The following is a 14,169-nucleotide window of genomic DNA, read 5'->3' on the forward strand; positions in this document are numbered from 1 at the left end:
GACAATATTAACAATATAATAATGCTAGTTCGTAACGTAATAAACTTATATTTCTAAAGATCACAAAATTAAATCCACTTTAAAATATATCAAAATTTGAGTTTATTCCGCATATCTTCATATTTAATAGGATTGGTCTGTTTAAGACGTTCTCTATTTGACATAGGAGCCATGACGCTTACTGAAAATAAAATAAATAAATATAAACTGAAAATAAAATAAATATTTATCAATAGGTATTTAATAATATTTTATGTTTATTGTTTAGATCTTTAACAACGCTAGTACAGAACGTTTTTGTTTTTAAATAAAAGCCTCACCCGCTTGACCTACATATTTATTAATTCACTATCTCCAGAAAAAAATAGTAATTACAAAATCACAACTAATTTAAGGAAGAATAAAAAAATGTTTTTAAGTTAATCGGTTAAGCCGTTTCTGAGATAAGCGTGCACAAACACATTAGACAAACAAGCAAACAGGCAAAAAGCTTAAAAATCATTATTTTTAGTTACTTTACGTCATCAAAAGTCACCAATTATTTTTTTCATATGCCAGCAATTTTTTTTTATATACATATCTTCCGATGGTAACGTAATTGTGAACTAGGCTTCATATTTTCTCAGTTTCGTTACGTAACGAAATGTAACAAAATTGAGAATGAAGTCTGAGAAATTCTAACCTTTATAAATATTTGCTCATAAGCCACGTGTTGCATGTGCAAGCACTGAAGTTCTTTTTTGAGATTTTGTAAAAAGAAGCAAATAACATAAACAAGAAACCGAAATTATAGAATACTTACCAAAATAAAAGCCGTTTATAACCCTGAGATGTAATTTCACGCATTCCCTCTAAAACATTTGAACCCCTCAACTGCTGCGAGAACACTACTTGTTGTAGCTACGACAGCATTGACGTTTACAATAATGGTGCCACAATAAAAACTAATATTAAACACCATCCAAAATAATTGCGTTCATATTTTAATTGCACGTTACTAGCCCTGAGTAACAAAAAGACAATATTTTGGGACAAATTTACTTAATTCATATATATTATTTATTAAATAATGTATCAATAAAACTAGTTCTATTTAATATTATGCATAAAGTAAAGTAACATAAACATATCTGAAATCAAATAAAACCATAAATATTCGTAACAAATCAATTTTTAAAAAGTAAAGTGATGAATGGGACACGAAAAATTGTATGGAAGCATTTTGAAAAGTTTTTTGCAACTAACATAAAATACAATTATTAGCCATAATACATTAAATATATTACAAAAATCTTTAAGTTAATAAGTAAATTTATCTTAAATGGCAAAATATTTAAATTATCTTTAAAATTGTATTTTTTAAACGCATTCAAAGTAGCGGGACAAGAAAAGACACAAAATGTACACTTTTTCTGATTATGACCCATGTACGTTCCCAGGGAATGACGGCTAAGAATCATTTATCACATTCCCGTCCTTATATCTACCTTAAAATAAAAATATATACTTTATAAAAATACGAGACAATTATATAAAAGATATTTAATTAAAAAGGTCCAAACTATAAAGTATACTCTAAAAAAAGCTTTAAAATCCGCAATGGCGTAAAGCACACCGGAAATGAATCCAACATTACATAATATTATAACTCGGATCCCGCTGCAACATTGCCGTCTCGCTCGCACGCTCACACCCTGCAGGGTTGCAGCATGCAACTTGCAAAAAAACACAAATTTACCAAAAAAATAGACAAAAAATTTGCTGTAATTTTATCAAATTTAACAATTTTGTGAATACAAAAGCTAGTTTAGTTATAAATAATAAGTAATATTAACCTTGTGTAAAGCGATCGCGAGCTCGGCACACCTGAGCACCGAGGGCCCAGACTGACGGGGTCGGCGCTGGCTGAAGCGGAGGCTTCCAAGGCATGCGCAGAACCTCCCTCCACCATTGGCCGACAGTGGAGTGTGACGTCATTCGGAGTGGACCAATGAGCGCGTCCTGAATTTCACGTAGGTATGGAGGAATCGGTCGATCGCTAAAAATAGGCTCTGGGTCCAATGGTCGATATTATGTATATGAACGTTTCAGAATATCAAACGGTCCATTGTATATAGTGTATGTAGTGTATATAGTGTATGTATAAATACTTCACTCAAATATGTATTGGTGAGAAAATATTGGAAATAATAGTTTTATGTTTACATAAAAATATTTATAAGTTTTATTTATTTGTATATAAAATCTTAATTACTATGTGTTGTTTTTTTTTTTAATTTTTAAACGTTTTTGCACAGAAAATAAATATAGCATTATTATATTCTTATCTATATATACAAATAAAAAGACTTCTGTGACTTAGTGATCGACAGACAACGTACAGACATAACTCTGGACTTACAAAGTTGAATGTTGGCGTGTACGTAGGGTGGGGGGGGGGGAGTGTAGGGTAGGAGCACTAAAAGAGGAGAGCTCGAAACTCCTACGGGAACGGAAAAAACGAGATTTACATTTTTCAAGGTCATATAACTTACGCGAAACAAGGCGATTAGTATATTATATATTTAAATATTCAATTAAATATCAGAAATAAAATTACTAAAAAGAAATGGAATTAATAATAATTAGACCGTCGTAGCGTGTGGCGTAGCGTGTGGCGTAGCGTGTGGCGTGGCGTGTGGCGTAGCGTGTGGCGTAGCGTGTGGCGTAGCGGTCGTCGTAAATTGCCTCGCTGTGGTAAAGAGACAAACCGCGGCGTTGGGTTCCACCACTCAATGAAAAGTGAGATCCTCTATCTATCCTACTGCTTGCAAGATACAGCGTGAAAAAAAAAACTTAAACTTTAAATATACAATATTGAAAACTAGTTAGATCCGTACTAACGATATAACATTAATGAGACCTACAGAACCCATTTCTTGAAGACTCTATTTGGACGCCGGCCAACGCTACTTCATCACATCGTCGCACTTCACTAACTTCAAACTTTTATGAAATATAAGTACTTTTAAGAATATACTATTTAATAAAAGCTACCCTGGGACGTATCTATAACTTATTTCAATGTTTGTGAATACAAATTTAAAGAAATAAAATTTATTTTACAATACATACAGCATTTTAAATACAATATATTATATTTTTTAAGCTTCACGTTGTGTCCTATACACAGCAGGGCGAACAGAGGGAACCTGGGAACTTAATGTGACCACCGCCTGGCAACCTTAACGCCTCGTTACCAGTGCGAGGAAATGAAATAGTATACATAATTTTAGTGTATTTTTTTCCACTTGTCACATTGTACCTTTAAATCCTCGTGCCAGTATGGACCTACGGGATACAGCTGGGGGGCTGTACCAAAAAAAGCAACATAGATATCATACAGCGATTCCAGAATAAAGTACTTAGAGCAATAGTTAGTGCTCCTTGGTATATTAGAAACGACGACCTCCACAGGGACCTCAATATAGAGTTCGTTGATAGAGTTATTAAGAAATATGCAGAAGCTCACGAACACAGACTTCATCATCATGTGAACGTCAGACACGGACATAGTGAGAAGACTCAAGAGAATGAAACCTTTCGAGTTAGTGTATGCATAACAGTTCAGTGGTGAAAGTGTAATCGTAAATATAAAGAACACATTAACTAAGTATCTTCCCCTTAAATAGAGACAATAAGAAAAGTGCCGATGAACATAATCTTTGCATAGTATTGTAGTATAGTTATAAAAGTAGCTCAAAATTAAATTACTCATTAGTCAACTTATGGCTAGATCGTAATATAATATTATTAGTGAATGTAAGTTTGTATACGCTAATAATAAACAAAAAAAAACATTGTACCTTTGTAACTACGAGTAATTAAATCTGAGAAATTGAGTGCAGTAATCATGAAGTTACAGACAGTTAAGAAGAAGTACATAGTTTAAGTCCAGTATCTAATAGTACGGTGTAATGAGCTCTACAGAACTCGTAGCACTTGGTGTAGCAAAGTAGTATTTTAACTATATATCATTAATAATACATCTCATATTGAGAAAACCAGCGATCACAATCATCCAATGCAAAGACTAATTTGAGAGAAGGAAAACCTGTGTTTGTGATATATACATAATAGTCTCCATCAATTCTCTGTCGACAACACAAAGAGCTTAGAATATACATACTAACGTAATAAGAAACTTGGAACTCAAGTCTCTTCTATTTATATATACTCTTCTATTTTAAAGGAACCATCAGCTATATTACCAGTTTGTTAATTAATTTGCTTTGCGATATCTTCATTTATTAACAATATCAAGGCGGCAATGTGTGTTAACGGAGTGTCTTAGCACTAGGTCATCCCTGGCGACCCTGCTGTATGCGGGATACAGCGTGAAGAATAATCCTGACGGTGATTGTGGACTCAATTTGTGTTGCATAGATACAAGATTTTAAAAGTTTCTCAATCTAAGAGACCGTCGTGGCGCCGCGCACGGTGCCGGGCGGGCACGAGCGTGTAACGCACGCACGAAGTGTTTTCGCTTTGGTAGCAAGGCAAACCGCAGCGTTGAGTTCCGTCACTCAACACGTTATGTCTCGAGAATTCAGTCGGAGTGTCTTAACACTAGGTTTCCAGGTTCCCTTTGCCTTGCTTTGCGCAAAATACAGCGTGAAGCTAAAAAAGCAACAAACACATTTTATAGGGAAAAATAAGTTACAGTAAAAACATTTACAATTAAGCTAATAAACAGTTATTCTATACCGTCGCGTGACTGTTCCCATATATTTCCTTGTGGTCTTTAAGTTGCTGCTATTTTGGTCAAAATTGAACGGAGAGCGACGTGAACACTATTTTTCTTTTTGCATATCCTTATGTGGAATATATTAAACTATTTAACTGATTTCCGTAAACCAACCAATTACGTAAAACCTCACTAAAATAAGTAAAGTATTTTGAACACAGTGAAATATATCGTCTGACAACATAAATACTGAGTGAGGTTAAAGCAACACGCAAGCTTCAAATGCAGGTGTAGTAGGAGACGTGGGTATCGTAGATTTAATCAGACAGATAGTGTTGATTGGCGGGACAGAGCGAAGAAATTAAAATATTAAATATTTAATTTCCCCGAGTGGGGGTCAAGTACCCACTCGCCTGCGCCACGACTGGCCTCAGAGCCACAGCAAGGTGGGTGTACACAATGGCGTTAGTGCTAGAAGTCGAAGTCGAAGTGAACTTGGCTTGAGCTTCATTGAGTCTTGACACGAACGCATGCAGCTTGTCACGAACTGCATCAAAACAATATCACATATTTTTTTAGCTTCTCTCTATCCCTAGCGGGTAGCCACGGATTGAAGTGTTGTGGCCCCGCTGCAGTAGGACCCTCACCCGTCACACCACGACCGGCTTTACTCAACATTTCTGTAACAATTGTAGTTGCTCACTAATAGCAGTTTTAGCATTAACTCTTGTGTTTGGAGAGTGTGATATTCAAAACCTTTATTTTCCCAAATTCTATCTTGGGTATCGTTTTACCACGGAGAGTTTCTCCATTTCGACGCATGTCTTACTTATCCCGTGACATGTAAAAGTATTTTTTTTATAAATTTGTGATATTTGATAAAATTAAAAGACATTGAATTAGACATAAAAACACAATAACTTATGTTCCAATCTCTAAAATCCGATTATACACTAGTTACAGTGTTAGCAAATGTGTAAGCCTTTCAACTATCAAAAGTTTAAACGATTTCAAACAGCTTTCAAACAACTTTATAATTGTGTGATAGAACTACTTTCATTAGTATATAATATATAAACATATATTATTTTTATATATATATTCATTTTATATACATAAAATTGTAGATAAAACAACACCAGCATCTCTCTGGTTACTCAAAATGTATGATGTTGCGTGAACTTGTGTCTATAAATTTTATTATTGTAATTATTATATTATTGAAAGTAATGCAGGATGCTGCCAGCTAAGCAACAGGTGGTAGCTTTTTGTTCATATGTTCATTCGACGATTCAAAAGTGCTTGTAATGGTTTATTTGAATAAAGAATATTTTGAATTTGAATACATCTTTTCCAAGTGTGGAATAACGCTTTAGAAATGTTTAAAAGTGTCTATAAAGTTGTTTCCTCGGTCCGATTTTTGTAAGGTTCCATTATTTATAAAAAATACTAATAAGAAAGCAACATTACGCTTTTCCTCGTAGGGCACGCAAAGGGATCCTAATGTTAAGACATGTCGTTTCCCACTTCGCAATTTGCTACATATTGCATGTTGAGTAGTAGAACCTAGTACTGTGTCCTGCCTGACCACATTTACCACTTTTTTCACATGATTTTTGGTTAAGCGAAGAGCCCTCTATTTAGTCTTTTAACCAACTAGTCCAGAACTATTTTACAAAAAAATGATAAGTAATTATTACATTTTAATATGTAACATATACAACAAACATACAATCACAAAAAAGTTATAGTTTGCAGTGCTAAACTTAGTAAGTACCCCTAGCTCTTGGGGGGTCGATGTGGCGACGCATGCGCATCGCGCCGCCCCGACCACGAGAAACGTCGAATGTTATATTATGTAAATGTGACGATCATCCCTTATGTTTCTGATTCGATTTATATTTGTGCTAAAAAAGTAACACGCCATATCTCTACACGTCTACCGGATTACAATAAAACTATAGTTTATGTATAAACCGGGGCTTTGTTTAATAGTTTTCGACATACTTCAAATATATTTCGATAAAAGAACAATTTCAAAGTTAAATCCCCCTTTTATAAAAAAAAGGAACATGTCTCTTAAGCATAGTGTATATAGCACGTGTGCTAAATATTTACAAACACTGTACAAAATGATGACCACGACAAAATCTTTTGTAACTTAATAGTACTGTAATGATTACTTGAAACTGTCACACATTTAGTTCCCTCTTAGTACTGTGAGATCTGGCAGTGGCAGGTAGCCGTTAGTTATCGTATCAAATAAACTACTTGTTATATATTAAGTCGGTACAATATGCGCCGTTCATCTATATATATAATGGAGCTGACAGTAACATACTGTGTGCTGCGTCAGGACGAGCTCGACAGCATGAAGTAAAAACTGATTATCTCATGACAAAAGCAAAACATAAAAATAACGACGAACAAACAATGTTTTAAATTCTTTATATAATAATTATGTTCACTCTGGAGCCCGTCGTACGTGACTGTGGATTCAATTCCCACTTTGGTAACGAGGCAAAGCGCGACGTTAAGTTCCGCCAACTAGGCCCCACAACTTCCCTCTGCCCTCGCCTGCCCTCGCCTGCCCTCGCCTGCCCTGCCAGCGGCTTGATTCATTGTGAACTTTTATAGTTTCCTATTCTTTGATTAATTACAAAACCTTGCAAACCGCATTTTATCTTGTTTCTCCATTAAATTTTCTTTCACTGTCCCCCAGTTTTATTTAATTATCTACCTTATTTTGTGAATCATAAAGTATATAAAGGCACAAAAGCTGCTGACTTATACAATCTTACAAAAATAGCTATGTTTTCTAAGCGCAATATACTTTTTACAAAGATTTTCATGCTTTGTCTCGAGAGAATAAGGGTTCTATTCGGGTACGTTCTACAAGAACTAAGCTTTAGTTTTTGTTCCGGTTGAAGTAGAGCAAGATCTAAATTAAATAAGTGGATAATTAAATATGGCAACTGAAAAAAGTAAGGAAAGAACATTTTAGTATTTAAAATTAATTCACAATTTTTATGCTATTTTAGTTTGTGCTCTTCTGATACATTTATACAGGCACTATATGAAATAATATAGTTATACACAGAGAGGGTGATTGTAAGCCGAGGCTGGTGTCGAGGCAAAGGGCGGCGTTAAGTTCCCGCCACTCAACACGCAATGCCGCTAGAATTTAGTGGAAAATGGGGACCCTGCTGTGTGCGGGATACTGCGTGAAGCTAAGCTGAACAATCTGTTACTTTACATATAAATCGAGTGACTTGGGGATGACATATCGATTCATATCAAAGTTGAACGTGATTCGACTGTCAATAGTTTATCTTAAATGGAGTTCACGTCAGTAATAAATAGTAATTCCTTTTGATGTTATCGCGTATTTTCAATATATTGCGGGCTCGACGGAGGGAACCTGAATACGTCTCGTAGGTCTCTTTGGCTACTTACTTCTGTAGATATAAAATACAATAAAATTGATCTAGGTAATGTAGAAACACTCTCTGATTGTATTCCGCCACTGTCATAAGTCGTTTCGAGTCACATGTTTCATTTGAAAGCGACAATTGTAAGCAATAAATATGAAGAAAATGCCTTTATGAGAGTCAATTCTTGCTACGGGAGTGGCATGGTTGACGTTGGTTACCAGTTATACGTAGCTTAGTTGACAACGCATCGAGCTGATATGATGATGGAGCCGGAATCTGAATAGATGAAGTCTTCAGAGGTTACTAGCGAATTGGAATATATAAATCTAGCTTTAACCCATTGCTTCGCCCGCGTGTTGAACTGCAGTAGTAGCTGGTGCAGTATTATATACAATGTTATATTTAAATACTAACCTGAGCTTAAACTATAACTGTATATCAATATTAATATAAGACATCAAATCAAACCATTTTAATTCCAGATGTGGGGGGAGTGGGAGTGGGGGGTGTGGGCGTGGCCGCTCAATACCGAGATATGGAAAAAGTATCCACAGCCAATTCCACTCTGCCGCCTTTAATAGTTAATGTAACTGTCCGACTGAATTCAGAAATACTTCGCCGGTATCTCAAATGGGAGAAGCCTATTTTATTATTAAATGGTAAAACTTATAGGGGAATTGTGCTTAAGATGACATACTTTTTGTTTGAAGATAAATATTTCAAACAAATAAAGTGATCTGAGAACAGCATATTGCGTATACTATTATATATTTCATAATCAACGAAATTATTTTAGTTTCAGAACAATCATCTTTCAAACATCATAAAAACAAACAAAAATCGCACTTAGGTCGACCAGTGTAAGACGAAATAACTACAGGGTAAAATGACATACTTAGTATGTGGCATAAAAATGCCATCATATTTGTCGAGCATAGTTTACAAATAAATAGTTTCTTCTTTGCTGGGGGGCTTTTAAACAGTATTAAGGCCAAATTCATACATGTTGCAATTTTTATGAGGTTGGATTCCGTTATCAGTCACTTCCTTTTCCAAAAGGGAAATAAGCTTCGTCACTTGCGGCTATTGAATGCCCTTGCTCTAGCAGCCTTATCCATGTCTTCTTGTGACCAATATATATTCGTTTGTAATTGCCAGGCATTTTGTAGGTAAAGCAAAAAATACATCGATTCTATTTATAAGGGTAAGATAGTATGCCATCTTATACTCACGTCTTGTATGTCATCTTACCCAATAGATATATGAATTTAATTTTAACCGTTGTGACAAAAGGTTATAGGTTAGGATGCGCTTTTAGCGTTAGTTGTGTCATATAATAATCCTATTTTACATTTATAATTAGTTCAAATAGAAAATCTTTATCTTACATGTCTTTTCACCATCAAGCAAAAGCGAAAGAAAAATTTGTTGCAATTGAAAATAACGAAAACATGAATTACTTGCCCATCTGCATTCACTTTCAGCCATACTGAATTTAAGCACTAGCTGCATCTACAGACACTCTCTAAAACGTCACAAGATCGCACTTAGCGCTAATAGTTTCATCAATATTGGTAGTGTGTCATCTTATCATAGTATGCCATCTTGAGCACAATTCCCCTAATGCTGTGAGCGTGGAATTAGTATATTTTTATTGTTTTTGTATCTATGCGTTAGTTTCCTTTCTATTTTCATGAAATATTCTCTTTATATAGAACCAAAAAATAGAGAATATAGAATGTTCTCGTATACCTCATAATATTTTTTCAAAGTTATTAGTTAATTAATGCATTTATGCACAAAATAAATTAATAGTTTCCAATGTATGCTTAAATCTTCAAACTCGAGACCGCCACTCGAGGAAATGATATATTTAATATTTTTATTTTTTAGCTCTAATAACGAGACATGCAATATCTCCATTCACACTAGGTTCCCAGGGTGTCTCTGCCCACCCTGCTGTATGCGCTGTGCTGCGGGATACAGCGTGAAACTATAAAGTCTCTCTCTCTCTCTTTCTCTGTTTCTTCCTAAGCGGTAAGGAGCATTAAGTCTAAGAACAGAATTAAAATAAGAAATAATGACAGCTTACATGTTTATTTTACCGCCTGCGGTAAGTTCACGAGCAATAATTATTCAGCGGGTCTCGGCTCTCGCCGGGCCGACTCACGGTTATATCACTTTCAAAAACAATAAATGACATATGAGAGTCATTACTTTCTCATATAAAAAAGATAATAACTGAGATATATCTATATATATATATATTTCTCCCGAGCAAGCTTTACATATTTCAGTGTTAGATAGTTTTTGAGCGAGCTTATATTCCAAGTTACGTTAACCGTTCAGTCAGTAGTACCCTACAGTCGCGCGCGAACCCGCTGGTAAAGGCTAGTCTCGTTTAATCAAACGATACAATTTTTTTACTTTAAATTTCCTCTTTTCTTTCTCTATTCACGCTGTATTCCAGATCTATCAGGGTAGGCCGAGAGAACCTAGTGTTAGGACACTCCGATTTCTATTTTCCACCCAATATTTCAAATTTAACATGTTCAGAAGCAGAATTCAACCACAAATTGTGATATTCGAGATGGCAATTACAGTAATTGTTAGTTTCGAATATGTAATTAAGCGGCTGTACCTAATTGCGATAGGGTTGAAACGTAACGTACTTATAACTACAAATATGCAATTTATAATAATAAAAGTGTAGGTCAAGTTAGTTACGTTATTGGGACGACTTTGAGTTGGAATATTTTTTTAATAATCGAGGGTAGATTAGATTCCCACTCGGGGAATTTATTTTTATTTAATTTTTCTTTACTAACAAAACATCACGCGGACCACCTTAACACTAGGCTTAGCCTTATTTTTAGAAACCTACTTTTCATGGCAAAATGCTATAAAAATATCTGGTTGCTCTTTCGCCAGTTAGATACTCTTTATCAAGATCTTTAAAAGCACCGCGTTCCTAGAACTAAAGGGGAGTAGAGGAAAATAATGTAAAACTTAACAACAACTTTATTATAACTATAATTAACATTAAGAATTCAGTTCACGTTTTGAAAGTTAGGTGAAGGCTCTAGAGATAAGTTATTCCCGTATTCAGTCCATTCCAATCTTAGAGAGGTAGGACCTAGTACGTGTAAATACTAAAAGAGATAAATCAAATCAAAAAATCAAAAATACTTATTGCACAAAGATACATAAAGATACATGAGAATTATAGTATTTTATCATAGCGCAAGGGCGGCCTTATCACTGTAAGTGATCTCTTACAGGCAACCTTTTATTTACAATAACTAATAATAGGAGATCATAGATAACATAACATATTATATAAAAAGTATAAATAATTCCTGACTCTACAAAAGTTTTTACACCATATAAGGGATTCACCGGCCATTTTAAATAGCAAATCTGCAATAAGCAGAATGTCTACTCTGCGACTCTGTGAGATAACTGCCACACTGACGGTCCGAGATACTCATCTCGTACATTTGCACTTGTCTAATTAATTAATGTTATTTGTTTGTTGTATAACATTTTGAAATGGTTATATAGAGACTATCTCAAAGTCAAGCACCGCTGCTCCCAGCGAGTAATTAGACGACGGCGAGGTGTACGTCACCTAGTGCGGGGTACACAAGCACACTTACACGTGTATGTCCTTTTACTATAACGGGATTCACGTTCATGTCGTGTTTGGTACATGACACATGACACATGACACATGTGTCCGAGATGACTCGAGCCGCAGCCAGATTAACAGGATGAGATAGAAACTGCGCGTTACAATTTGTACTTGCCCACTGTAACCACCGACATGAGGCTTTACGAATACAGATTACATCAAACAGATTAAAATAAGCTTAGATTATCTCAGTCTTGTATCGAAGGTCCTGGGTTCGAGTGTCGCTTTTTAAGATTTTTGGACATTTATAAAAATTGTTTTAAACTAAATGTAATACTTAAAGACACGATCCGTTTGGTTCTTCCATTATTATTTATAGGCTTTATCTCGTGAGGAATACGTAATTCGCTGGTGTTGAGAAAATTATCATTTCTTCTACACAAGGTTTGAACTCATCGTGTCAAAGTAAACCATGGGCAATACCGTTACTTAACACCACCGCGGTAAAATACCTATATCCAACATGTCACAGGCTACGTAGCAGTAGCCTAGCGTTAAAACTCTCCTTCAATCCAATTTTCAAAACATTGCCGCGTCTCTGTGGGGACTTCTGCTATTTGAATCTGAGTAGACCAACTTTTAGAATGTAACAAAATATTATTTTCCCTGAGGTCTGAGGTGAGTTTCCCTGTTTTCCATGTAGTATAAAAATAGTATGAGGTGACCTGACCACTGACTACTACCTTATACGTAGAGTCAAATAGAAATCACTAAAAGTTACATATTTACTAAATAATACATTCTAATAACAAAAGTTCACAACTTCACATACAAATTACAAGCCCACAAAGTGTCATCGCACAATGCCCTCTTATAAAACCATGGAAGTGCTTCAATTTGCTGCCGCGGGAAACCAGGTCGAGGTCGCAACACTTTGATCTTGAGATATCAACTAAAAATGACACAGTAGCACAGTAAAGAACGCCTGACGGTCGCAGGTTTGTGCTAGTCGAGGTTTCTTCCATAAAAGTTTTTACGCTTCGTAATTTAGAATGCCTTATGAGTCGTTTATTTCCTGTCTTTATCCCTAATTTTAAACATGAAATATTAAAAATAAGTCACTATGTTTTTTTTTCACACCGAGTGTTTTCACACTCTCTAGTACCGACGTACACCGATTCTCCAGTCTAGGAACACACTCTATCTGTTACTTTTCATCCAATTTTCAGGGCACTGTGTGTTGAGTGGCAGAGATCAACGCCGCGCCTTGTCCTGACCCACAGACAGGTGACGCACAACCGGAGCTACTCGGCGAAGAACGCTGAATTATAAATAATTTTTCGAAACTTTTACAAATAAGGGCGGGAAATAAATTGCAATAGTCCACGCAAATTAGGTAAAAAACGGGATACGAATATGGTATAGAGCACTATCGCCGACCGGCAGAGGAGAGGGAAGCACACGTTCATACATTCACCGACCAAACAAAAACTTACATAAAAGCAATTATTATATTTCATTACTTCAAACTTATCTTCCGCGAATCGTGATGTCCAATTGTAAAGATGATTATGATTGCTGTCCATGTCCATCCCTCGCCTCGCCTCGCCTCGCCTCGCCTCGTGTCATTATGTCACCGCGACAAAGAGACGGCAAATGTCCATCATTATTATCTTTGAATTGTTCAGGTTGTTTTAAACGATTTGGTTTTTAATCAAAGTAGGTTAACCGTACAGAGTCAGTGGTGGCGTAAGGTCGTAAGCGTGCGACTGTAAGCGCGACGGGTTGTAGGTTCGATTCTCATTTGATAATATTTCATTTCCTCGCTAAGTGTTGTCGTTTCTGGCCGGACGCCGCCACTTGACACTTGAACAATAATATAGCCTGGAATAAATATACACTTGAAAAATATCTCTAGTTGTGTTCTTGATAGTGTCTTATATAATACACGCGAAAACCCATGTTTTTTAAGACATTACGGATTTCTAAAGGCACATGTCAATAATGTTTATGACATTACTCGCAGTGGTTTAATCCGCTAATTGGTTACCGCATCCCGCCTCTGTAATGTTGTTAGCGACATTAGCACACATAGCAGCGACAGTCTGGTCTTGATGATTATGAGTTGGGTTCCTCCCGCCAAACACAACGCGTGGAGTTGAGTTTAACCACTCAGTGCGCTCGAATTTTGGACCGAAAGGGAGGACAGAACGTTTTTACACTAGGTCTTCTGTGCTTATCTTTCTATGCGGCAAAAAGCGTGAAGCTGCAGAGCAGCCAGGAAGTTACATTACACCTTAAAGCACGGTAACTCAACTGTAGTCGCGTTTACAGTCAGACGCTCTGTTAAATCCTATTAAAAAATGTTGCAACAG

At 35.8% G+C, this 14,169-nt stretch overlaps 1 protein-coding gene across 1 annotated transcript in view; it reads right to left on the reverse strand.

Annotated features, from left to right (window-relative positions):
• Positions 1–1,951, reverse strand: part of ChAT (Choline acetyltransferase) — a 57,131-nt gene extending 55,180 nt beyond the window's left edge. Inside the window, exon 1 of the mRNA XM_085207975.1 lies at positions 1,867–1,951. Within this exon, the coding sequence (XP_085064101.1) occupies positions 1,867–1,951 (85 nt within the window). The remainder of the gene's footprint in view (positions 1–1,866) is intronic.
• Between the last annotated feature and the right edge of the window lie 12,218 nt (positions 1,952–14,169).

The sequence above is a fragment of the Heliconius melpomene genome, chromosome 3, assembly GCF_056956725.1.
Source record: "Heliconius melpomene rosina isolate 202511_hmr_F chromosome 3, ASM5695672v1, whole genome shotgun sequence".
Classification (NCBI taxonomy): Eukaryota; Metazoa; Arthropoda; class Insecta; order Lepidoptera; family Nymphalidae; genus Heliconius; species Heliconius melpomene.